This window comes from Salmo trutta, chromosome 27 (assembly GCF_901001165.1).
Source record: "Salmo trutta chromosome 27, fSalTru1.1, whole genome shotgun sequence".
Classification (NCBI taxonomy): Eukaryota; Metazoa; Chordata; class Actinopteri; order Salmoniformes; family Salmonidae; genus Salmo; species Salmo trutta.
The window spans coordinates 14,711,024-14,737,691 of NC_042983.1; the positions used below are offsets into that span (position 1 = coordinate 14,711,024).

General features: G+C 43.0%; 1 protein-coding gene across 3 annotated transcripts; it reads left to right on the top strand.

Moving 5' to 3' along the window:
• Positions 1 to 1,762: 1,762 nt before the first annotated feature.
• On the top strand, positions 1,763 to 25,206 carry LOC115164388 (ras-related protein Rab-3C). Of its 3 annotated transcripts, none has more exons than XM_029716819.1 (5): positions 1,763 to 1,795; positions 5,612 to 5,836; positions 9,056 to 9,174; positions 21,825 to 21,949; positions 22,265 to 25,206. In XM_029716819.1, the coding sequence occupies exons 1-5, from the start codon at positions 1,778 to 1,780 to the stop codon at positions 22,453 to 22,455; spliced, it is 678 nt and encodes a 225-aa protein (XP_029572679.1). In that variant the 5' UTR covers positions 1,763 to 1,777; the 3' UTR covers positions 22,456 to 25,206. The 3 variants fall into 3 exon arrangements, with proteins under 3 accessions (XP_029572679.1, XP_029572681.1, XP_029572680.1); XM_029716821.1 differs by lacking the exon at positions 1,763 to 1,795 and adding an exon at positions 1,959 to 1,980; XM_029716820.1 differs by lacking the exon at positions 1,763 to 1,795 and adding an exon at positions 4,414 to 4,635.
• Positions 25,207 to 26,668: the final 1,462 nt, after the last annotated feature.

Sequence of the window (26,668 nt, forward strand, 5' to 3'; positions counted from 1 at the left end):
TCCTATGAGGACATACAGTATATGGCATCTGGTTTAATCACAGTGTAAGGACATGTTTATAATACATTTCTGACTAAAATGTAAAAAAAAAAATCCTCTACATTTGAGGAACGCACCTCACCCTTAATATGTTGTTCACAGTGGTGTTTCTTGCATGTAAATCTTGGTGAGGCAAACTTTTTTTTAGATGCAAGCCAGTAAAGCTACTACACAACACAACACTAACCAATACATGAATTGCACTTTAATGGTGACAAACAGTGCCCACAAACTGTTAGGGCCTACATAAAGCTGTCCCAACAGCAGAGTCCCAACAGCAGTCCCAACACCTTACCACTGCTACACCTGGCTATCAGCGGAGCCTTCTCTGGCGGCGAAACAGTTCATTCAGCCACATTTACTGCCTATTAAAAAAACAGCTGATATGGCTGACTTGCTTAAACAAATGTGGTTTCTACTGACAATTGAAATGTACAAACTATGGCATAAGGGGACGACAGGCTGACCAGGTGAATCCAGGGGAAAGTTATGAGCCCTTATTGATGTCACTTGTTAAATCCACTTCAATCAGTGTAGATGAAGGGGAGGAGACAGGTTAAAGAAGGATTTTTAAGCCTTGAGATAATTGAGACATGGCTTGTGTATGTGTGCGATTCAGAGGGTGAATGGGCAAGACAAAATATTTAAGTGCCTTTGAACGGGTATGGTAGTAGGTGCAAGGCACACTGGTTTGTGTGTCAAGAACTGCAAAGCTTCTGGGGTTTTCACGCTCAACAGTTTCCTGTGCGTATCAAGAATGGTCCACCACCCAAAGGACATTGAACAATCTTGACACAACTGTGGGAAGCATTGAAGTCAACATGGGCCAGCATCCCCGTGGAACGATTTCGACACCTTGTAGAGTCCATGCCCCGACGAATTGAAGCTGTTCTGAGGGCCAAAGTGGGTGCAACTCATTATTAGGAAGGTGTTCCTAATGTTTTGTACATTCAGTGTATTTGACTTACCAATTGTGTGTTCTACAAATATTTGACTTACCACATAAGCCCCTTTCTTTATTTGAAGGCATCATGGAACACAGATAAAGCACTCCAAGACAAGCAGCAAAGCATTGTTAAGCCTGTTACTGTTTATTGATTTCACTGTACAGTTATAGGGGCCTGAGCACATTCATGTGAATGAGATATACCTTGAGTCTTCTTGGTACTTTGCGGAAGTCAGGAAGGGAAAACATAGTCCATATCCCGTAGAGGCCAGCGAGCAAAGCCCCAGTGGAGGCTGTCAGGATGGGGTTGTCCTTACTGCCATGGACCGTCCTGAAGCCTTGATCCTGGAGGATGAATTCTGTGGAGTCCTCCATGATAAACTCTCTATTAGGCTACATAAAACAGTGGTTAGCATCCATATTAGTACTTTAGGCCAACCAAAACAGCAGAGGCAACAGTAAGGTAGACAGGGATAGGCTTAATATCTTGCTAATTTTTGATTTTGACACAATCATGAAAAAATACTTGAACAAAAGTTTTTACAGGTATTCCAATTATTTGTGAAGCAGTGCAAATGGAGCTCCTCTAATAATGAAATTTTCAACCTGTCATAGACATCGAAATGTAATACAGTAATTCAATATCTAGACATGCAAGAACTCAAGCCCCCAGCAGAGGGTGCCATGGCACTATTATCGTGCAGAGTACTTAATAGAAATGTTTTGTTTATGAAACTTCCGTCATCAAAACTTTTTCAAAGAATTGTGCAAAGAGAACGTGCTACTATATCAATGCCTCTATTAATTTTGGTGAGTGGATATTACGCAAGATATTTCCCACATAGTTTATGCACTTTGATTCTGTAAGCCGTATGTTTTATAGAACATACACATTTGCAGACATATTTGGAGACGAGAAAACGTGCTGTAATATTAAACGACAGCAAGTTGATCTGATCGGTTACTTTAGAAGATATTTGCATAAATGTTGCACAGTAAGTACAAATATCCTAGAATTTAGTGAAACTAGCACATGAGGCTTTGCAACTGTGACCTCTTTCAGTCGCCCCCCTGTTAAGCAGCAATTCAAACGGTCAGTGGACACCGTCAAACAACCCAGTCTCTCATTAATTATGCACTATAAACAAAACGGTCAAAGACTTAATTCCTGCCAGGAGATTAATCATTAACACACCCAATCAAATCCGTTTCCCGGTACATGGATAGGTAATTTACTTTCCATAACTGAGGTGGACAACAAATGTCTGTCCGATTATATAACTTTTTGGTGTGTCTGGGAGTCGTTAAAGGGATAGTTGACCCAAATTGTTCTAAATTACACATTGGTTTCCTTACCCTGTACGCAGTCTATGGACAAGGTCTTTTTGCAATCCATGCTTTGGTTTTATTTCCATGGTACTGTTTCCAAATTCTAACGTTTTAGCTTTTGTGGCACAAATCCCATTCAAGTCATGGTACCGATATTATAATTTTTCGTGCATCATGTCCAAATCACCCGCAAGTATCGCAAATTGATGGTGAAGCTCAACAAAGTAATTTACAAATGATTTGAGCATGACGCGTGCAAAATGCTAATATCGGTCCCATAACTTGACTGGGATTTGTGCAACGAATGCTAAAACGTTAGCATTTGGAAACAGTGCCAGAGAAACTGAACCAAAGAATGGATTGCTGTTATACCTTGTCCATAGACTGCTTACAGGGTAAGGTAACCATTATGTCATTTTGTAATTTGCGTGAACTATTCCAACATTTTAATCAGATATATTGATTTAAACAATTCGATTTTACATAACACAATTTGTTCAGATGTAGACCATAGGGCAACATGGGAGACTTAACAGTCATATTTATATTCACAATGGCATGTGCAAAATACAGAAAGTTATTGTGACTTTAACTCAAAGACTAATCTGACAGTCTGATTCCTTCCAGCATGTTTTTTCCCCCTCAGGACTGTAAAATATATCAACACAGATTACAGGTGGTGTCTAGTTGATCACAACAGTAATCATGGGATAGACTGGTCCTAGAACATTGCTGGCATTGTTTGGCATGGCAATGAGTGCCAAGTAGCTGGCATGAAAGCACAAACAGACTGACACTCAGGCTAGTCAGATCAGAAATAGCAACAGAGAACAGGTGTGGTCCAGTAGTCCAGAACAGCAGCCATGGGAGCCTGTCACAGATGATAATGGGCTGAGTGAAATGTTGGCTAGGATGATATATTATTAAATATTGCATAGTGTGTGCGGGCGTGCACGTGTGTGTGTTTATATTTCCAGGTCTCAAATACCATGTCTCAGTAACTTTGAATGTCAATGTAGGCTTATTTTAAAACGGAACGGTCTTCATTCCTATTCGTCACAGTATGTGGAGTGACAGAAACAGCTACAAATGTGAAATCTTACCAATAACTGAAAAAAAGTATCACAAAACAGCAATCCATGCTTTGGTTTTGTTTATCTGGCCACTGTCTCCAAATGCTATCTTTTAAGCATTTGTGGTGCGATCCAACAGGTTAATATCCCCTATGTTTGCATTTTTCACAATTCATGTCTGAATAAAACTTTGTATTTTAGACCTATACAAAGAATATAATCTACTTTTCTAGGGCCTGTTTAATAAGGGCTGGCTTCCCAGCCTGGACTGTCTTAATGGAGAATTCTCATTGGAAGTACATTTTGGTCCAGGTCAGTGTAACAGTTTAGCTTCCGTCCCTCTCCTCGCCCCAACTTGGGCTTGAACCAGGGACCCTCTGCGCACATCAACAACTGACACCCACGAAACATCGTTACCCATCGCGCCACAAACTACTTCAGGTCTCAGAGCTAGTGACGTCACCCGATTGAAACGCTATTAGCGCGCACCACCGCTAACTAACTAGCCATTTCACATCGCTTACATCAGGACCAGGTTTAATCGACACCAGTCTCAGCATCCTGTGTGCGTGGTGCTGAGATGAGAGGCAGATAGGAGAGAGGTGCAGAACCCAAGCTTGTACGACAATAGCAAAATATTTCCCACATTTTCTCACATCCCCCCTCCAAGTATTGCAGTTCCCATAGTCATATGGTACCTAGATGAAACCGTTGACTTCAGAATGACTCAATACACATCATCATTAGGCTACATTGAACAAATTAATTTAGGCTAAATGCACATTGTTATTGTGCTTTACATTTCTGAAATGTTATATTGTTTTTTTTCTAAGAGCAAGCATATTTTTTGGTAATGCCACAGAGGAAATTGTATAATTGTCAAAATACATTATTAGATGAATGAAAATGTACACAAAAATATTAATTTTTGAAAATTATTATAGTCTGGAGTTGTCAAAATGAATGTTGTCAAAGTGACTGTGTTGCATGCTGAGTAATGCAGTCACCCTTTTGGAATTATAAAGACTACAAGCTCCATATTGTGAACTTCGACGTCGAATGCGCTTACTACGCTCTACAACGAACGAACCCTGGCTCGCGCTAGGGCCGGACAGTTCAGCTTCGGAACACAGGGACAGCTCCCAGGTGCTGAAATTGTCGAGCATCAAACCGAACCGTCTTCTACAGTAAAATATATTTATATAAAAACAGAAAAAGCCACTGACTGACACGAAGCCTTCGACGCAGGTTGGTTTGCTATGATTGAAAATGTTTTTTCTGCATCATGTCAATTTTTTGCTAGACTGTTATAGAATTCCACAAAGAACTTGATTGACCTAAGCTGTATTTCCGATGTTCCAAAATTCTGCAAGGTTTTATCCAATTTACAAGAACTAGCCTACATTTGTGTAGCAAAATAGAATAGTGTATTTTCGTCATCCTCATAACATTTCTAAATGGAATTAGCACATAAAACACCTAAAATGCCGTGTCCATGTATTTCTAGATGATTGTTATCGGTAATAGGACATTTTGTTTACGAAACATTGTCCATAGATAGTACAGTGTTGTTAATAGTGCTGTTTAGGCTTGCTTGGTGTAAAATCGAAAGAATCCTTCTCCGTTTAACAGAACAGGCACATGCTTGACATGGCAAATTGCTGATGCACAGTGAAAACATTTAGGCTACTAGGAACAAAGATGTCTGCTGTAGCCTAGTTCTATTTATATAGAATGCTGACAAATGCAGACGAATTATGCAAGAAAGATGAAACATTCCACATTTGTTTTTTTGTCAATGATTGTTGAATTGATTGGCATAACCATTGATAAATCCAAGCCTAATTGATCAGACACCTTCCACGCCCTGCTGGGTATGGTATGGATTGCTTGTGAAGGATCTGACTAATGTTCATTGGCAGGCACATATATGTGAAGATGTAGAACACAGGTGGACTCTTCACCAACCCCAGGGTGTGTAGTGCTCTTTTTGTTTATCCAACACAGCCATCTGCCATCAGACACAGTCTGTATGCCTTTAACATCAATCTGAGAGGCTGGTGTGTTTGCCTGTGATCATTTTAATCGTATATTCTTCTTTTACACGTCTGTGACATCCGTCTTCCACGCAACATATCTAAACCTTAGAGTGACATTTCTAATTCCAATGAGTTGATTTCATGTTTGTCATAACCTGTGACACTGTGACTCCTGGTCTTTCCAGATGGCTGCCACTCAGGGGACCACTCAAGGGAAGGAGGGCGGGGACCAGAACTTTGACTACATGTTCAAGCTGCTGATCATTGGGAACAGCAGCGTGGGTAAAACCTCCTTCTTGTTCCGCTACGCTGACGACGCCTTCACCTCAGCCTTCGTCAGCACCGTGGGCATCGACTTCAAAGTGAAGACCGTCTACAAGAACGACAAGAGGATCAAACTGCAGATCTGGGTAGGTCTGTCGCTAGAGTCAGGGCTACTCACTATTGTGATAGATAATGTCTAGTGTACTGTAAGTGAAGCTATTCAACTAAAGTGTGCACAAATATGAGCTATTCATTCAATTGCAGTATTTGCCTTATATTTCCCCCCAAATGTATGTTTGTTAAGTTTAAATACAAGTGTGCATCTGGCCACAACCTGTCACAGGTTAGTCTGCACATTGGCTGTTAGAAGTCTTATAGACTTCTAACAGCCAATGTGCAGACTAACCTGTGACAGGTTGTGGCTAGATGCAATGTAGAAGGCAGTATCGTTACAAGCTTTAAGGGATTGGGGCTTATAAATCACTTTAAACCCCAATCCCTTAAAGCTTGTAACGATACGGCCTTTCTACGTTGTTATAGATTTGTAAAAGCCAACGTGCAGACTAGGTTCCGGTCACAATAACATTAAGTGTGACATTTGACATGAAACATTTGAGGCGGATTGTGCTGCTAAGATGTAGGAGCAAGGCCTGCCGTGATGGAACGCAAGGCAGGGCAGTGTAGAGAACAGAGGCAGGTGGATGTGTATGGATCACTGAACAACACTCCTCTCAGACTGTGTTCTCCTCCTGTGTGTGTCCGACCTTGCCTGCAGCCTTTTTTTTATTAGGAGATTTGGAGTTGAAGGAGTTTGTTTCTGAGCACCTCTGAGATAGCTACGGTGACAATTTAAAGCATGCTTTCTCCAAACACCCGCTCACTCTCTTTCCTAGAGAGGCAATGCTGTTCGCTGTCATTTTTACTGTCTGTTCCAGCAATTCATTGGTCCCAGACAGGACTGTAGCAGTTAATCAGCTGAGGGTTGAATGTAAGCAGTTTAATTAGTGAGTAATAAGGGTAATGTGTTTTTGTCAGTTAAGCAAAAACAAGCGGGTTCTAACAGAGGCGGGATTGCCAGAGAGAGCATTCAATTGAATAGCTCTAGGTTGTCTAATTGGGCTGTTTGAGTACTGTACTATTCCTGATGAGCCACAGTACACCCGAATTTACCAGGAAGATTCAAATAAGATGGCCTATTGTCACTCTTCACGGACTGTACTAAAGATTGTGTCCATTTCTTGGTCTTATTCACAGTGTAAACTGCTCTGTGGTGCCATGGCGATGATTAAAGAAACTCAGTCAGTTTGTTTTAAATGGAGCTCCTTTTCATTGGACTCAGCAGGATTTTTCTGTCTTGCTGTGTCTTTTAGCTAATAACAAGCAAAGCTGCCCACTCAAATAGCCCCAAGATTAAATGAGTCATTGTCAAGCACTTGGCCCTGAATCGATAGGGGTAGTGAAATGTGTGGATGCATACAGTATGTCTTCAAAATTCAGCCAAGAGGAAAGTCAACAGCCAAAGCATTGTCTAGAAGATGAATGTTTAATGTAAAGTAATGTCACAGTCTGCAAAAAAAAAGAGAACCATTTTTTATAATAACAACAAAAAAAAGGATAAAGAAATATCCTTAAAAAACATGATATAAAATTAGGTAATGCTATAGCCTACTGAATTGCATTGTACAAAAACATTCTTCAGTTCATTGTTCGCACAAATATATAGACACACACACCTGAACATCTGCATGCAGGTGCACGTACGTCCATGCATTACTGTGTATATCTGTGGGTTTCCATTGCTCAGCCCAGCTGCTGTATGAGGGAGATTGAGGTAGACAGCCTCTGAGCTGTGTGTGCTTTTGAAGGTCAGAGATGTCCGTTGGCTACCACACAGACACAATTATAGCCATATTCACAGAGAGAGCAGAGCAGGCCTCTCTCTGTAGCTAATGTAACCCAGCACTGTTTGGCCTCGCAGTGGAAATAGCACACTGCTGAGTGCCCCTATACAAGAGGTTTATTGTAAACCCATAGACATGACATAATCAGTATAATATGGCCAGTAGGTCTCAGCCACCACTGTGACTAATCAGCATGGAGTCAGAAATGTCTCTCTATTTCAATGGTTAGCTACGGTATATGGGATCAATGATCTGCTTCCCATGGGGTGTGGAGACATCACCAGACATCCCGTTGTGCTTGGATCAATTGCTCTGTTTGGGATGGGCCCTGCAGGCAGGGAGAGGGATTTGAATTATTTGATCACAGTGCATTATTCATTTACTGGGGAGACTTGAACCTCTAGAATTTGTGAATAGATAATGACCATCATGATCATCACAGCTAGCCAAACCAGCTGGCGATGCAGGATACATGATCATCACAGCTAGCCAAACCAGCCGGCGATGCAGGATACATGATCATCACAGCTAGCCAAACCAGCCGGCGATGCAGGATACATGATCATCACAGCTAGCCAAACCAGCCGGCGATGCAGGATACATGATCATCACAGCTAGCCAAACCAGCCGGCGATGCAGGATACATGATCATCACAGCTAGCCAAACCAGCCGGCGATGCAGAATACATGATCATCACAGCTAGCCAAACCAGCCGGCGATGCAGGATACATGATCATCACAGCTAGCCAAACCAGCCGGCGATGCAGGATACATGATCATCACAGCTAGCCAAATCAGTCGGCGATGCAGGATACATGATCATCACAGCTAGCCAAACCAGCCGGCGATGCAGGATACATGATCATCACAGCTAGCCAAACCAGTCAGCGATGCAGGATACATGATCATCACAGCTAGCCAAACCAGTCGGCGATGCAGGATACATGATCATCACAGCTAGCCAAACCAGCCGGCGATGCAGGATACATGATCATCACAGCTAGCCAAACCAGTCGGCGATGCAGGATACATGATCATCACAGCTAGCCAAACCAGCCGGCGATGCAGGATACATGATCATCACAGCTAGCCAAACCAGCCGGCGATGCAGGATACATGATCATCACAGCTAGCCAAACCAGTCGGCGATGCAGGTTACATGATCATCACAGCTAGCCAAACCAGTCAGCGATGCAGGATTAATGATCATCACAGCTAGCCAAACCAGCCGGCGATGCAGGATACATGATCATCACAGCTAGCCAAACCAGCCGACGATGCAGGATACATGATCATCACAGCTAGCCAAACCAGTCCAGAATAAACACACACATGGATGGGAGACTTTCTGTGTGACTTACTGTGAGTGACTTACTGTGTGTGTGTGTGTGTGTGTGTGTGTGTGCGTCCGTGCGTGCGTGTGTGTGTGACCAGCAACAACAATGTTCTTTATCTCTCTCCAGGACACGGCGGGACAGGAGCGGTACCGGACAATCACCACTGCCTACTACCGGGGAGCCATGGGCTTCATCCTTATGTATGACATCACCAACGAGGAGTCCTTCCATTGTGTGCAGGACTGGTGAGTTCTACTGGGGTACAACACATTTTCACCCTCTCTAGGAGGAACATTTGTGTTAAATAGCACAGTTTATTTTATAATTGTAAACCAGTACGTGTCAGCATTAACAGCTTTCATCAGCACGTTGGAAGGTCTGCAATTTTGTCAGTATATCATGTATCATGAAATACAGGAGGGAAGGAAGCAACTTCAGGTGACATGTTTTGTTTTAAGTATTGTTTACATACTGTATATCTTAACACAAGATTCTCAGAAAGACTACATATCTTTATGGACAACAGTGTGTTGTTGGGTTGTATTGAGACAGGATGAGTAGAAGATTTCTCCCTGTGAAGAATCAGACCCAAATAGCTGACCTTCATCTCTGTCAGTATCTCCCTATCTAAGCGTATTGATTAGAGCGCTTGTTGTCAGAGAGCCACTGGCCCATCTGTGTGTGGGGGGGGGTCCCAGGGTAGGCCAGGCAAAGTCACAAATCACTGTCTATGTGAGCCACAAAATCTATTTCCATCCGAATACTGAATACCTACACTACTGGAACCTTGTACTGTATCTTTCCTGTATCCTGGATTTTTCTGAATTGTGTACAGAGAATGCGATTTTGACTACGTGTCCTCTTTTGTGTACAGAATGGGCGTGTCACATCAACACTAGTGTTGGTATGTTGAGTAGGGCGTCTGTGTAGAAAGTAGACAGGTGAAACATCTCTGTTCCCTGTGGTTGTGTAGATCCAGGTGTTGTGGCCAGACGGTGTGACCCCTCCCTCTCTGTAGCATGTTTACAGCTCACTGGTGTAGCCTTATCTCACCCTCACAGCCCAACAGGATTATGGGAGCACAGAGAGGAAAGGGGCGCTCGCGATCACTACGGCAACGCGCTGATGTACTGTCGGATGACTAACTGCTAAGAAAGGAAGAAAACACATTTATTTTACAGGCACTCTGTATGAGACATTGCACTGCAATCAATTTTAACAGCAGCTACTGTAGAATCATGAACTGCTCTATTCTGAAGTCTTGATACCAGTCAGCTAATGACTGTTATTATCTTGCCGCTGTTCAAATCAGTGAGCTTGTTCACTAAAGCCATAGCAGTGACAGAGCACAAAAATACTTTGTTAGTTAACACTTTCTATGAAGTACATACATATAATGCTTTATAACATCCTTTATAATGTGTTATAACACTGACTATAAGCATCCATAATAACTGATAAGTGGTAATAAAACCATGTATGATGTTTTAAATATTATTAGCTATAATGACTTATGAGACTATATATTTGGTATTTGGTATTTTATTAGGATCCCCATTAGCTGTTGTAAAATCAGCAGTTACTCTTCCTGGGGTCCACACAGAACATGAAACATGACATAATACATCAATATACAAGAACAGCTCAAGGACAGAACTGCATACTTAAAAAAAGGCACAGGTGTCTTACATATCAATGCATACACACAAACTATCTAGGTCAAATAGGGGAGAGGCGTTGTGCTGTGAGGTGTTGCTATATTTGATTTTTGAAACCAGGTTTGCTGTTTATTTGAGCAATATTGCATGGAAGGAAGTTCCATGCAATAAGGGCTCTATATAATACTGCACGCTTTCTTGAATTTGTTCTGGATTTGGGGACTGTGAAAAGACCCCTGGTGGCATGTCTGGTGGGGTAAGAATGTGTGTCAGAGCTGTGTGTAAGTTGACTATGCAAACAACAATGTTAATGTTGTTAATGTTTCTTATAAAAAGAAGGGATGCTGTCAGTCTCTCCTCAACTCTTAGCCAAGAGAGACTGGCATGCATAGTCTTTATATCAGCCCTCTGATTACAATGAAGAGCAAAACATGCCGCTCTGTTCTGGGCCAGCTGCAGCATAACTAGGTCTTTCCTTGCAGCACTGGACCACACTACTGGACAATAATCAAGATTAGACAAAACTAGAGCCTGCAGAACTTGCTTTTTGGAGTAAAAAAAGCAGAGCATCTCTTTATTAATGACAGACCTCTCCACAACTTTACAACCATTGAATCTATATGTTTTGACCATGACAGTTTACAATGTAAGGTAATGCCAAGTAATTTATTCTCCTCAACTTGTTCAACAGCCCCATCATTCATTTCCAGATTCAGCTGAGGTCTAGAACTTAAGGAATGATTTGTACCAAATACAATGCTCTTAGTTTTAGAGACGTTCAGGACCAGTTTATTACTGGCCACCCATTCCAAAACAGACTGCAACTCTTTGTTAAGGGTTTCAGTGACTTCATTAGCTGTGGTTGCTAATGTGTGTATGGTTGAATCATCACCATACATGGACACACATGCTTTGTTTAATCCCAGTGGCAGGTCATTGGTAAAAATAGAAAAGAGAAGAGGGCCTAGAGAGCTGCCCTGTGGTACACCACACTTTACATGTTTGACTTTAGAGAAGCTTCCATTAAGGAAAACCCTTTGAGTTCTATTAGATAGATAGCTCTGAATCCACGATGTGGCAGAGGTTGAAAAGCCATAACACATAATTATGGTCAATAATATCAAAGGCTGCACTGGAATCCAACAGTACCGCTCCAACAGTCTTTTATTATCAATTTCTTTCATCGAATCATCAGTAATTTGTGTCAGTGCAATACATGTTGAGGGCCCTTCTCTATAAGCATGCTGAAAGTCTGTTGTTAATTTGTTTACAGAGAAATAGCATTGTATTTGGTCAAACAATTTTTTCCAACAGTTTGCTAAGAGCTGGCAGCAAGCTTATAGGTCTGCTGTTAGAACCAGTAAAGGCTGCTTTACCACTCTTGGGTAGCGGAATTACTTTGACTTCCCTTCAAGCCTGAGGACAAAGACTTTCCTCTAGGCTCAGATGAAAGATATGACAGATAGGAGTGGCTATAGAGTCAGCTACCATCCTCAGTAGCTTTCCATCTAAGTTGTCAATGCCAGGAGGTTTGTGATAATTGATCTATAACAATAATTTTTCCACCTCTCCCACACTAACTTTACATAATTCAAACTTGCAATGCTTTTCTTTCATTTATAGTTTTTTTATGCATGAATACAATTGCTCACTATTCGTTGTTGGCATTTCCTACCTTAGTTTGCCCACTTTGCCAATTAAGTAATCATTCAAATAATTGGCATCATCAAATGATTTTGTGACGAATAAGCCATCTGATTAGATGAAAGATGGAGTTGAATTTGTCTTTCTGCCCATAATTTCCTTTAAAGTACTCCAAAGTTTTTCCCATTATTCTTTATATAATTGATCTTGGCTTCATAATACAGTTTCTTCTTCTTTTTGTTGAGTTTAGTCACATAATTTCTCAATTTGCAGTAAGTCAGCCAGTCAGATGTACAGCCAGACTTATTAGCCACTCCTTTTTCCACATCTCTTTCAACCATACAGTTTTTCAATTCCTCATCAATCCATGGAGCCTTAACAGTTCTAACAGTCAGTTTCTTAACAGGTGCATGTTTATCAATAATTGGAAGAAGCAATTTCATAAATTCATCAATTACAGTGTCTGGATGCTCCTCATTAATCACATCAGACAAACAAATATATATATACTGTCACGTCCTGGCCAGTATATAAGGTTCATTGTTTTGTAGTTTGGTCAGGGCGTGGCAGGGGGTATTTGTTTTATGTGGTTCAGGGTGGTGTGTTTGTTCAAAGGGGGGTTTGATTTAGTATTTTCGGGGTTTTGGGTTGATGTTCTATGTTTATGTATTTCTATGTGTAGTCTGGTGAGTGTGTTTCTATGTTGTGCTGATTGGGGTTGGGACTCTCAGTTGAAGGCAGGTGTTGTCTATCTGCCTTTGATTGAGAGTCCCATATATTAGGGTGTGTTTGGGTTTGTTATTCGTGGGTGATTGTTCTGTGTTGAGCTTAGGCTTTGCCAGACTGTTTGTTGTCGTTCGTTCGTTTCTCGTGTTTGTTATTTTTGTATTCATTTTTTGAAGTTAATAAATCATCAAAATGAGCATACACGTACCTGCTGCGTTTTGGTCCTCCTTCACCGACGACAACCGTGACATATACAGTCACAGGAAAAAGTATGTGAACTCTTTGGAATTACCTGGATTTCTGCATAAATTGGTCATACAATTTAATTTAATTCAATTTTTTATTTTATTTCACCTTTATTTAACCAGGTAGGCTAGTTGAGAACAAGTTCTCATTTGCAACTGCGACCTGGCCAAGATAAAGCATAGCAATTCGACACATACAACAACACAGAGTTACACATGGAATAAACAAAACATACAGTCAATAATACAGTAGAACAAAATAAACAAAAAGTCTATATACAGTGAGTGCAAATGAGGTAAGTTAAGGCAATAAATAGGCCATGGTGGTGAAGTAATTACAATATAGCAATTAAACACTGGAATGGTAGATGTGCAAAAGATGAATGTACAAGTAGAGATACTGGGGTGCAAAGGAGCAAGATAAATAAATAAATACAGTATGGGGATGAGGTAGGTAGATAGATGGGCTGTTTACAGATGGGCTATGTACAGGTGCAGTGATCTGTGAGCTGCTCTGACAGCTGGTGCTTAAAGCTAGTGAGGGAGATATGAGTCTCCAGCTTCAGAGATTTTTGCAGTTCGTTCCAGTCATTGGCAGCAGAGAACTGGAAGGAAAGACGACCAAAGGAGGAATTGGCTTTGGGGGTGACCAGTGAGATATACCTGCTGGAGCGCGTGCTACGAGTGGGTGCTGCTATGGTGACCAGTGAGCTGAGATAAGGCGGGGCTTTACCTAGCAGAGACTTGTAGATAACCTGAAGCCAGTGGGTTTGGCGACGAGTATGAAGCGAGGGCCAACCAACGAGAGCGTACAGGTCGCAATGGTGAGTAGTGTATGGGGCTTTGGTGACAAAACGGATGGCACTGTGATAGACTGCATCCAGTTTGTTGAATAGAGTGTTGGAGGCTATTTTATAGATGACATCACTGAAGTCGAGGATCGGTAGGATGGTCAGTTTTACGAGGGTATGTTTGGCAGCATGAGTGAAGGATGCTTTGTTGCGATATAGGAAGCCGATTCTAGATTTCATTTTGGATTGGAGATGCTTAATGTGAGTCTGGAAGGAGAGTTTACAGTCTAACCAGACACCCAGGTATTTGTAGTTGTCCACGTATTCTAAGTCAGAGCCGTCCAGAGTAGTGAACCTGGACAGGCGAGCAGGTGCGGGCAGTGATCGATTGAATAGCATGCATTTAGTTTTACTTGCGTTTAAGAGCAGTTGGAGGCCACGGAAGGAGAGTTGTATGGCATTGAAGCTCGTCTGGAGGTTAGTTAACACAGTGTCCAAAGAGGGGCCAGAGGTATACAGAATGGTGTCGTCTGCATAGAGGTGGATCAGAGAATCACCAGCAGCAAGAGCAACATCATTGATGTATACAGAGAAGAGAGTCAGCCCGAGAATTGAACCCTGTGGCACACCCATAGAGACCGCCAGAGGTCCGGACAACAGGCCCTCCGATTTGACACACTGAACTCTGTCAGAGAAGTAGTTGGTAAACCAGGCGAGGCAATTATTTGAGGCTGTCGAATCTGCCAATAAGAATGTGGTGATTGACAGAGTCGAAAGCCTTGGCCAGGTCGATGAATACGGCTGCACAGTAATGTCTCTTATCGATGGCGGTTATGATGTTGTTTAGGACCTTGAGCGTGGCTGAGGTGCACCCATGACCAGCTCTGAAACCAGATTGCATAGCGGAGAAGGTACGGTGGGATTCGAAATGGTCGGTAATCTGTTTGTTAACTTGGCTTTCGAAGAGCTTAGAAAGACAGGGTAGGATAGATATAGGTCTGTAGCAGTTTGGGTCTAGAGTGTCACCCCCTTTGAAGAGGGGGATGACCGTGGCAGCTTTCCAATCTTTGGGAATCTCAGACGATACGAAAGAGAGGTTGAACAGGCTAGTAATTGGGGTTGCAACAATTTTGGCAGATCATTTTAGAAAGAGAGGGTCCAGATTGTCTAGCCCGGCTGATTTGTATGGGTCCAGATTTTGCAGCTCTTTCAGAACATCAGCTATCTGGATTTGGGTGAAGGAGAAATGGTGGGGGCATTGGCGGGTTGCTGTGGAGGGTGCCGGGCAGTTGACCGGGGTAGGGGTAGCCAGGTGGAAAGCATGGCCAGCCGTAGAGAAATGCTTATTGAAATTCTCAATTATAGTGGATTTATCGGTGGTAACAGTGTTTCCTATCCTCAGAGCAGTGGGCAGCTGGGAGGAGGTGCTCTTATTCTCCATGGACTTTACAGTGTCCCAGAACTTTTTTGAGTTAGTACTACAGGATGCAAATATCTGTTTGAAAAAGCTAGCCTTAGCTTTTCTAACTGCCTGTGTATATTTGTTCCTAACTTCCATGAAAAGTTGCATATCACGGGGGCTATTCGATGCTAATGCAGAACGCCACAGGATGTTTTTGTGCTGGTGAAGGGCAGACAGGTCTGGAGTGAAGCAAGGACTATATCTATTCCTAGTTCTAAAGTTTTTGAGTGGGGCATGCTTATTTAAGATGGTGAGAAGGCACTTTTAAAGAATAGCCAGGCATCATCTACTGACGGGATGAGGTCAATGTCATTCCAGGATACCCCGGCCAGGTCGATTAGAAAGGCCTGCTCGCAGAAGTGTTTTAGGGAGCGTTTGACAGTGATGAGGGGTGGTCGTTTGGTCGCAGACCCATTACGGATGCAGGCAATGAGGCAGTAATCGCTGAGATCTTGATTGAAAACAGCAGAGGTGTATTTGGAGGGCGAGTTAGTTAGGATGACATCTATGAGGGTGCCCGTGTTTATGGATTTGGGGTTGTACCTGGTAGGTTCATTGATCATTTGTGTGAGATTGAGTGCATCAATCTTAGATTGTAGGATGGCCGGGGTGTTAAGCATGTCCCAGTTTAGGTCACCTAGTAGCACGAGCTCAGAAGATAGATGTGGGGCAATCAATTCACATATGGTATCGAGGGCACAGCTGGGGGCAGAGGGAGGTCTATAGCAAGCGTCAACAGTGAGAGACTTGTTTCATGGAAAGGTGTAGAAGCTCGAATTGTTTGATCTGATCTAAGTCATAACAATAGACAAACACAGTGTGCTTAAACTAATAACACACAAATTATTGTATTTTTCTTGTCTATATTGTATTTTTCTTGTCTATATTGAATACATAATTTAAACATTCACAGTGTAGGTTGGAAAAAGTATGTGAACCCCTAGGCTAATGACTTCTCCAAAAGCTAATTGGAGTCAGGAGTCAGCTAACCTGGAGTCCAATCAATGAGACAAGATTGGAGATGTTGGTTAGAGCTGCCTTGCCCTATAAAAAACACTCACAAAATTTGAGTTTGCTATTCACAACAATCATTGCCTGATGTGAACCATGCCTCGAACAAAAGAGATCTCAGAAGACGTAAGATTAAGAATTGTTAACTTGCATAATGTCATGCCCTGACCATAGAGAGCCCTCGGGGTTCTCTATGGTGTTTTAGGTCAGGGCGTAACTAAGGGGGTTTCTAGTTATTGTGTTTCTATGTTGGTGTGTGTGTATGGTTCCCAATTGGAGGCAGATGATAATCGTTGCCTCTAATTGGGGATCATACTTAGTGTGTTCCTTTTCCCACCTGCGATGTGGGATATTGTTTTGTGTTAGTGCCTATGTGCGCTACGTATTTTGACGTTCGTTATTTCTTTGTAGTTTTTTTAAGTTTCACGATCAATAAAATGTGGAACTCTACTCACGCTGCGCCTTGGTCCGATTATTTATATAACGGACGTGACAGAATATTCCACCATTACAGGACCAAGCAGCGTGCGCAGGAGGTGAAGCAGAGTAGGACATGGGAAGAAATACTGGGTGGATGCGAGACCCTTCCTTGGCGGGAGTTGCCAAGGAGTAACGGAGGACAGCGATGACGTCGGGGTCCGCGGCCACAAACAGCCCAAGGGTAACCCCAAGATTTTTTTTGGGGGGGGGGCACAAGGGGCGGTCGGCCGAGGAGAGAGCCAGAGACCATCTGGGAGTCGATGGAGCAGTTGGAGGAGGGAGATCGGAGAGAGATGTTGGTTAGGTGTTTTCTGCAGCGCACTCGCCCTGAGGAGCGTATCATCAGTCCGGTGCAACCTGTGCTGGCTCCACGTACCAGGCCTATAGTGCGCCTTCCCAGCCCGGTACGTCCTGTGCCGGCTCCCCGCACTCACCCTGAAGAGCGTGTCATCAGTCCGGTGCCACCTGTGCCGGCTCCACGCACCAGGCCTCCAGTACGCCTTCCTAGCCCGGTACGTCCTGTGCCGGCTCCCCGCACTCGCCCTGAAGAGTGTGTCACCAGCCCAGAGTCTCCAGCGACGGTCTACAGCCCGGAACCTCCAGCGACGGTTCACAGTCCAGAGCTTCCAGCAATGGTTCACAGTCCAGAGCTTCCAGCGACGGTTCACAGTTCAGAGCTTCCAGTGATGGTTCACAGTTCAGAGCCTCCAGTGGCGGTCCACGGCCCGGAGCTTCCAGTGACGCTCCACGGCCCGGAGCTTCCTGCGCCGGTGCCATGGCCGGAGCCTTCCTCTGCGCCGGTGCCAAGTCCAGGCACGGCGTCCAGTCCCGCTCCATGGCCGGAGCCTTCCTCTGTGCCGGTGCCCAGTCCAGGCACAGCGTCCAGTCCCGCTCCATGGCCGGAGACTTCCTCTGCGCGGTGCCCAGTCCAGGCACGGTGTTCAGCCCGGTTTCATGGCCGGATCCGCGATCTGAGCTGGTGCTACGTCCCGCACCGGAGCCGCCACCGACGCTAGTTGCCCACCCTAACCCTCCCCATCTAGGTTCAGGTTTTGTGGTCGGAGTCCGCACCTTTGGGGGGGTACTGTCACGCCCTGACCATAGAGAGCCCTCGGGGTTCTCTATGGTGTTTTAGGTCAGGGCATGACTAGGGGGGTTTCTAGTTATTGTGTTTCTATGTTGGTGTGTGTGTATGGTTCCCAATTGGAGGCAGCTGATAATCGTTGCCTCTAGTTGGGGATCATACTTAGTGTGTTCCTTTTCCCACCTGCGATGTGGGATATTGTTTTGTGTTAGTGCCTATGTGCGCTACATATTTTGACGTTCGTTATTTCTTTGTTGTTTTTTGAAGTTTCACGATCAATAAAATGTGGAACTCTACTCCCGCTGCGCCTTGGTCCGATTATTTCTATAACGGACGTGACATATAAAGCTGGAAAGGGTTACAAAATTATCTCTAAAAGCCTTGATGTTCGTCAGTCCACGGTAAGACAAATTGTCTATAAATGGATAAAGTTCAGCACTGTTGCTACTCTCCCTAGGAGTGACTGTAAGTCAAAGATGACTGCAAGAGCACAGCGCAGAATGCTCAATAAGGTTAAGAAGAATCCTAGAGTGTCAGCTAAAGACTTGCAGAAATCTCTGGAACATGTTCACATCTCTGTTGACGAGTCTACGATACATAAAACACTAAACAAGAATGGTGTTCATGGGAGGACACCACGGAAGAAGCCACTGCTGTCCAAAAAAAGCATTGCTGCATGTCTGAAGTTTGCAAAAGTGCACCAGGATTTTCCACAGTGCTACTGGCAAAATATTCTGTGGACAGATGAAACTACAGTTGAGTCATTTGGAAGGAACAAGGCACAGCACACCAACATCAAAACCTCCTCCCAACAGTAAAGTATGGTGGAGGGAGCATCATGGTTTGGGGCTGCTTTGCTGCCTCAGGGCCTGGATAGCTTGCAATCATCAACAGAAAAACGAATTCCCAAGTTTATCAAGACATTTTGCAGGAGAATGTAAGGCTATCTGTCTGCCAATTGAAGCTCAACAGAAGTTGGGTGATGCAACAGGACAACGACCCAAAACACAGAAGTAAATCAACAACAGAAAAGCTTCAACAGAAGAAAATACGCCTTCTGGAGCGTCCTGACCTCAACCGAATTGAGATGCTGTGGCATGACCTCGAGCGGTTCACACCAGACATCCCAAGAGCATTGCTGAACTGAAACAGTTTTGCGAAGAGGAATGGTCCAAAATTCTTCCTGACCATTGTGCAGGTCTGATCCGCAACTACAGAAAACGTTTGGTTGAGGTTATTGCTGCCAAAGGAGGGTCAAGCAGTTATTAAATCTGAGGGTTCCCATACTTTTTCCACCCTGTGACTAAGATGAAGATCAGATCAAATTTTATGACCAATTTATGCAGAAATCCAGGTAATTCCAAAGGGTTCACATATATATATATATATATTTTACATCATCCACATAAGGGTCATGGGATGTTATAAAGCATGATACATATGTATATTTATTATTCTGAATTAAAGGCCTGAACAGACTTCTTATGGTAGGCTTTTATTCCATTATTATTATCCATTATTCGTCCTGATTAGAAGGTTGCGGGTTAAGATGCATGTTTTCCAAAGCAAACGGCTCCTTCCCTGCCAGGATGTGTGTGAATGAGGTCCTGTGTGTGACGCAGTTGTCTCCTGACAGTGACGGAGTCACGCTGGGCGCTAGACACTACTGCTTCTCTCCTCTCCTGGTTATTGGCCATTGAAACACAAAACAAATAATTGTGAGAGATTAACATAGATATCGGTAATAATTTCCCCATTAAATATAGGCTAGACTAGAGATAGATTATAAACATTCAGCGCAAAAAAAACATTTCAGAGCAACTGTTTTTGACCAGGATGTCACTGTGAATAATATCATCAGTCAACAGTCAGATGTGAATTGACCTACATCTGAACTCGTATGACCAGTCTGACCTCACTGTACACTCCAACAGTGCAGTAATACTTAGAAATACAATAACAATACATACATAATACAAAAAGTTAAAAACAAGAAACTAAATTAAGAAACATTAGAACGAGCAATGGCAAAGTCTGGAATATAACTATACAGTGCATCCGGAAAGTATTCAGACCCCTTACCTTTTTCCACATGTTTCTAGAAATGTTTGCCAATGTATAACAAAAAAAACTGAAATACCTTATTTACATAAGTATTCAGACGCTTTGCTATGAGACTTGAAATTGAGCTCAGGTGCATCCTTTTCCCATTGATCACCCTTGAGATATTTCTACAACTTGATTGGAGTCCACCAGTGGTAAATTCAATTGATTGGACATGATTTGGAAAGGCACACACCTGTCTATGTAAGGTCCCACAGTTGACAGTGCATGTCAGAGTAAAAACCAAGCTATGAGGTCGAAGGAATTGTCCGTAGAGCTCCGAGACAGAATTGTGTTGAGGCACAGATCTGGGGAAGGGTACCAAAAAATGTATGCAGCATTGAAGGACCCCAAGAACACAGTGGCCTCCATCATTCTTAAATGGAAGTTTGGAACCACCAAGACTCTTTCTAGAGCTGCCCGCCAGGCGAAACTAAGCAATCGGGGGAGAAGGGCCTTGATCAGGGAGGTGACCAAGAACCCGATGGTCACTCTGACAGAGCTCCAGAGTTCTTCTGTGGAGATGGGATAACATTCCAGACAACCATCTCTGCAGCTCTCCACCAATCAGGCCTTAATGGTAGAGTGGCCAGACGGAAGCCACTCGTCAGTAAAAGGCACATGACAGCCCGCTTGGAGTTTTCTAAAAGGCACCTAAAGACTCTCAGACCATGAGAAACAAGATTCTCTGTTCTGATGAAACCAAGATTGAACTCTTTGGCCTGAATGCCAAGCATCACGCTGGAGGAAACCTGGCACCATCCCTATGGTAAAGCATGGTGGTGGCAGCATCATGCTGTGGGGAGGGTTTTCAGCGGCAGGGACTGGGAGACTAGTCAGGATCGAGGGAAAGATGAACGGAACAAAGTACAGAGAGATCCTTGATGAAAACCTGCTCCAGAGCACTCAGGACCTCAGACTGTGGCGAAGGTTCACCTTCCAACAGGACAATGACCCTAAGCACACAGCCAATACAACGCAGGAGTGGCTTTGGGACAAGTCTCTGAATGTCCTTAAGTGGCCCAGCCAGAGCCTGGACTTGAACCCAATCTAACATCGCTGGAGAGACTGGAAAATAGCTGTGCAGCGGCGCTCCCCATCCAACCTGACAGAGCTTGAGAGGATGGGAGAAACTCCCCAAATACAGGTGTGCCAAGCTTGTAGCGTCATACCCAAGAAGACTCAATGCTGTAATCACTGCCAAAGGTGCTTCAACAAAGTACTGAGTAAAGGGTCTGAATACTTATGTAAATGTGATATTTCCATTGAAAAAAATACTTACATTTGCAAAAATGTATAAAAACCTATTTTTGCTTTGTCATTATGGGATATTGTGTGTAGATTGATGAAGGAAAAAAACTATTTAATCAATTTTAGAATAAGGCTGTAACGTAACAAAATGTGGAAAAAGTGAAGGGGTCTGAGTAATTTCCGAATGCACTGTATGTATATATAAATGGTGTGTATAGACAGTATGGACATAACACCCAAAAAATTCACAAAACTGCTAAGTTCGCTAGGAGCTAGAAGCAGGCGGACGGTGTCTGTCAACGCCATTCTGTAGTAAACCTGGGTTTGATGGAGGAGATATGTTGTTTACTGTAGCTTGTCGCCTATAGCTTCTAGTAGATAGATGCAGTGCTCTGTTTTCTTCTCTGTATATGTGTGCGTGTGCGTGTGTGTGCGTGCAGGTCCACCCAGATTAAGACCTATTCTTGGGACAACGCCCAGGTGGTGCTGGCTGGAAACAAGTGTGACATGGAGGAGGAGAGGGTGGTGGCTGCAGACAGCGGGAGACAGCTGGCAGAACAACTCGGTGAGCTGCTATCATTTGATTGATAAGGGACACTTTATAGTGGCAGAGATAAAATAATGAACACATGGAAAGGTCAACAGTCATATACGAAGCATTATAATGCGTTAGCTCATACTGATTCACAGCACCGGTACCTACACGGGCTTTTGTAAGTTCATTGACTTATTGTAAACATAACGTTCAGTATTTGACAGGCTTTCATTTTCACTTAGTCATTGTCAAGAGATTTCTGAATGTAGACAATTAACTTCTTGTAAACATCATCTACAATGTTCATATACTCTTTCTCTCCTCTCCCTCGCTATCCCTCCACAGGTTTTGAGTTCTTTGAAACGAGTGCCAAGGACAACATCAATGTCAAGCAGACCTTTGAACGCCTCGTTGACATCATCTGTGACAGGATGTCCGAGAGCCTGGACACTGATCCTGCCGTTACCACGGGAACGCCTAGCGCCAAACTGACAGACAGCGCCCCGCCGCTCCAGCAGTCCGCCTGTAACTGTTAGTGGCTCCTCCCACTTCCGGTGTTTCCAAGATACCCAGTCCCTTAGATATAGTCTGCATCCCAAATGGCACCCTTTTCCCTACATAATGCACTACTTTTGACGAGGGCCTATAAGCTCTGGTCAAAGGATGCGTACTTTATTGGAAAAAAGGTGCCATTTGCGACTCAAGTGTAGTCTTAAACTAGGGGTGCACAACTAAGGCCCTGGATGGCTGCAGTAAAGGCAGATTTTCCTCCTTGCCTTTTAATCAGAGATTGACTTGTATAGATACTGTAGGTGCACTCTCTGGCCAATCAGTGACAGTAGTCCATCAGTTAAGTGCCAGGATGGAAGGAAACCCAGCAGGACTGCGGACTGGAGTTGTGCACCCCTGTCTTGTAGTATTCTGATGTGTCATCTGACCGCTTTTATCATCGTACATCAGCCAGGGCGCCAGTCTGTTCCTGTTCTCTTGACAACTCCTTATGGAATTGTCAAACATGGAGTTGGCAAGAGCACTGATCTGTGACCAGGCAAACAATCAATGTCTGTCCCTCTATAGCTGTGTTGAGGTACCTAGAAACACAGAGGGTCTGAATATGTCTGATTAGTATGTCTGTGTAGGCCTTACAGGATGGCTAATGATATGACACTACAAAACATCCATTATCCTTTTTAGCTTACCTTACAACATTAAAAAGGATGCTTGTAAAGGCTGTTAGAATTCAATGTGAGTAGCCTTCCAACTGGCTTCAAAGACTTGTAATCAATTCTAATTATATTAGGAGAACCCAGAGCTTTGTCACTGTTTTTATTGTCCATCCTAAAACTTGCAGGGGATAAAAGGGGATAAAGTTATAATCAGTGCTTTCATTTATTTAGCCATCTATTTATGCATTTATTATGTTTGTGTTACATATTGTCTTCTGCCGAAGCCAAAAGCTATTCCGTGTACTGTAGACAAACTGGTAGATGGTAACTGATTTCTGTTTGCTGTTTGCTGTGTGTGTGTTTGCTGTGTGTGTGTGTGTGTGTGTGTGTGTGTGTGTGTGTGTGTGTGTGTGTGTGTGTGTGTGTGTGTGTGTGTGTGTGTGTGTGTGTGTGTGTGTGTGTGTGTGTGTGTGTGTGTGTGTGTGTGTGTGTGTGCATGTGTGTTTTAGGAAGAGTGAATGAGTGTGGCAGTGTGATAAATTTCAATCATCTACCTTGGATAAAAACACGTGGCCTTTTAGTATTTCCAACATGGCCTCGTCTCCTTTATGGTCACCTGCCACATTGATTTCATATTTCATGAATATTCTACATTGTGTCTGTGAGTACTGTATACTGTACATGTGCATTTGTATTAGTAGTCCTGATATGCCATCTGATGAGTGTGTCTACATTTCTGCAAAACTGAATGGATCCTCTTTTTCTAGCCTTATTAAGAAATTTGACAAGTGTGCTGTCAAATAACCAATAACCTTGGTTATGTTGTTCTTGCCAGACCATTACAGTTATCTTTACCCAAACTACAAACCGACCCTTCCCTCATCTCCACTTCCCGAAGAGAAAGAAAATATAAAATGACCACAGCCAAGATATGATATGTTATGACAGGTGGATACTGAAGCCATGATAGAGTCTGTCTGACTGGATAAACATCAATATCCTCCGAAGCAGTAGTTTTAGGGAGAATGGTGTCCATATTTCATATACCTAAGAAAGTGCACCTTTTCCACATCCTTGAACCATGTTGTTATTGTCTCCATCCTTGGCTGAAGCATATTGTCCTTTACATATAGGATGTCGTGACAGTCCTGTACCTTCCAGTAAAGATAATCTACCACATATTAGGGGAATAAGTACATAAAACATTTGATATCTGTAATTATGCCAAAAAAAACTGTCTGTAGTTTGTTTTACATTGTGTCTTTGCATAGAAAATGGAAGGTTCAAAAAAGAAAAGTTGCATGACGACATTGAATTATCTATATTTATATATCTAAGGGTGTATGTTATCTATGTTATAGATATAGAATTAAGTGCATCTTCATAGCTTTGGCTGTGTGATGCAATGGGCCAACAAGTGCAATATTTTAGGAATTTATTCCTGTACATAGTCCTTCTAGTACAGTACATCTGCAGTTGAGTGACTGGTCTAATGTTGGTGTTGTATTGTATGGCACTGCAAGCATCACACTAAGTGTGTGTGTGTGTGTGTGTGTGTGTGTGTGTGTGTGTGTGTGTGTGTGTGTGTGTGTGTGTGTGTGTGTATGCTTTATCTGGGATTTGCAGTGCGGCGAAGTAGTGTGTGTGTTTATTACTTATTGTATGTGTGTACCTTTTCTACTGATGTATTCATGCACTATATACTGTTCCTGCTAGCTATCTGTTGGTGAACTCGTACTATACGTCAAAATGCAGTATTGTGGAAGATAGTCAGAGAAATTAGGGTATGCCATATGCTGTACTGATATTAAGTCTATGTTATAAAAAAGGGAAATATCTCTACTCCAACAGGATGTTGTCTGTGTGAGATTATTATTTACCTGTACATGAATAGTAGCCATTACCCTGCTGAGATTGAAACGGCAAACATCTCTACATTCAAATCCCCTGTCATCTACTTCCTCATCTGTGATTATGCATATTCATGACCTCCACTATTCAGCCCACTGGGCACAGACGTCAATTCAACGTCTATTCCACGTTGTTTGTACCTTCAAGTGCAAGCAATGTGCAAACTATGTGTTTAAGATGATAGGAAATAAACAAATTGTATTCATGTCATGTGTGTATTGTGTTTTGTGTGTGGAGATCCATTGGCTCCCACCATGTGACTGAAGGTGTTCAGCTTGTTGATGTATTTTTGTGGTCTCACTCTATTTCTAAAGAAAGCAGGCCTCCTAATGGAAAAAACAGGTAGGATCATGTTTTGCATGATGATTGTCTATGCCCAGCATTAGGTTAAGGCTATGACCATAGGTTGAGGTCAAGGAAAGGGTTGAGGCTAGGGTTTCCAGTAGTGGTGCATGGGTAAAATCACTGAGGAAGCCAAGCCAGGAGGAAATAGCCATATCACAACCTATGTGTTGTGATAATTGCATTGTTTGCTCTGTAACCTGGTTTTTCATATGCCTTGACAACGGGATATATAGGCCTAAGGCCGAGACAAAACCCAGTGGCATATTAGATTCAACCACGGCTGAACCGGGAGGTGGACATAAAGCTAGGGTTAAGGCAAGAGTTAGGGTTCTGGTTGAGGCTAGGGTTAGGGTTGAACCTAGCCTCAAACACAACCCTAACCCTAGCTTCATGGCCACACCTCGGTTCAACCATAACCCTAGCCAAAACCCTAGCTTCATGTCTACTAAGTAGCAGGACAGAGATTTTGGTCGCGTGTGGTTTTGGTAGATGGCCATTTTCACCACTAGATGGCCTCCTTTCTGCACACACTTCTAGTCTGGAATGAAACATGTATAAATGGACAAATGCTTCAAAAGTCCTCTTACCACTGCTGATGTATTAATAACACACTGTCTAACCCAAGCCTAAATCCTAACGTTATGGATGGACTGGGACATGTTACGTAGATGAACCCAAGGGCACTACACAGGTGAAAGACCACTGCCCAGAGTGAACACACTGATGCCTCCTGATACCTTCGGGCTCAGACAGACAGACAGAGAACGTACTTTAGAAAAGGCAAGAACAGTGGAGTTCATTTTTTATTCTTGAGACTTTCTCAAGAATATTCAGATTCGATGCTATAGTTGGCTAAAACAGACACAAAATGACACCCAGGCTACTGCTAGTTTTATTGCTTGTTGGAAAAGTTAGAGAAAAGGTTTTAGATCCACTGTAAGCATTGATACTTGGTACTTAACATCTTTTATTGTTTCTAATGAACAACTGTTAACAGAGCTGGCCTGATCTAAAACCTAATCTCAGAAGTATGCTGAGGCCTTCTCTTTTTCCAGAGGAAATATCTATTATCTCACTCCCAACATAATTACATGACTGTTTTCCAGGCTCCGCACCACCTCTGACAGTCCTTTGATACTTTCCTTCATAAAAGAGAGAGAGGTAGGGAGAAATTATTCGATTTATTTCTGCATTGTTTCCATGGTGCATGTGCAGACGTGAAACGTGTGGCTGGTCAGAAAACACTTAATGGCTTCCATGTGGAAGGCTAGAACAGAAACACACAGGCACCAGGCTAGAGCAAAAACACAAAGGCAGCAGGCTAGAG

Bases quoted from the DNA above. Each gene is read 5' to 3' on its own strand.
- LOC115164388 (XM_029716819.1), top strand. The intron at 5,837-9,055 runs GTAGGTCTGTCG...ATCTCTCTCCAG, and splicing joins GGATCAAACTGCAGATCTGG to GACACGGCGGGACAGGAGCG. The intron at 21,950-22,264 runs GTGAGCTGCTAT...ATCCCTCCACAG, and splicing joins ACAGCTGGCAGAACAACTCG to GTTTTGAGTTCTTTGAAACG.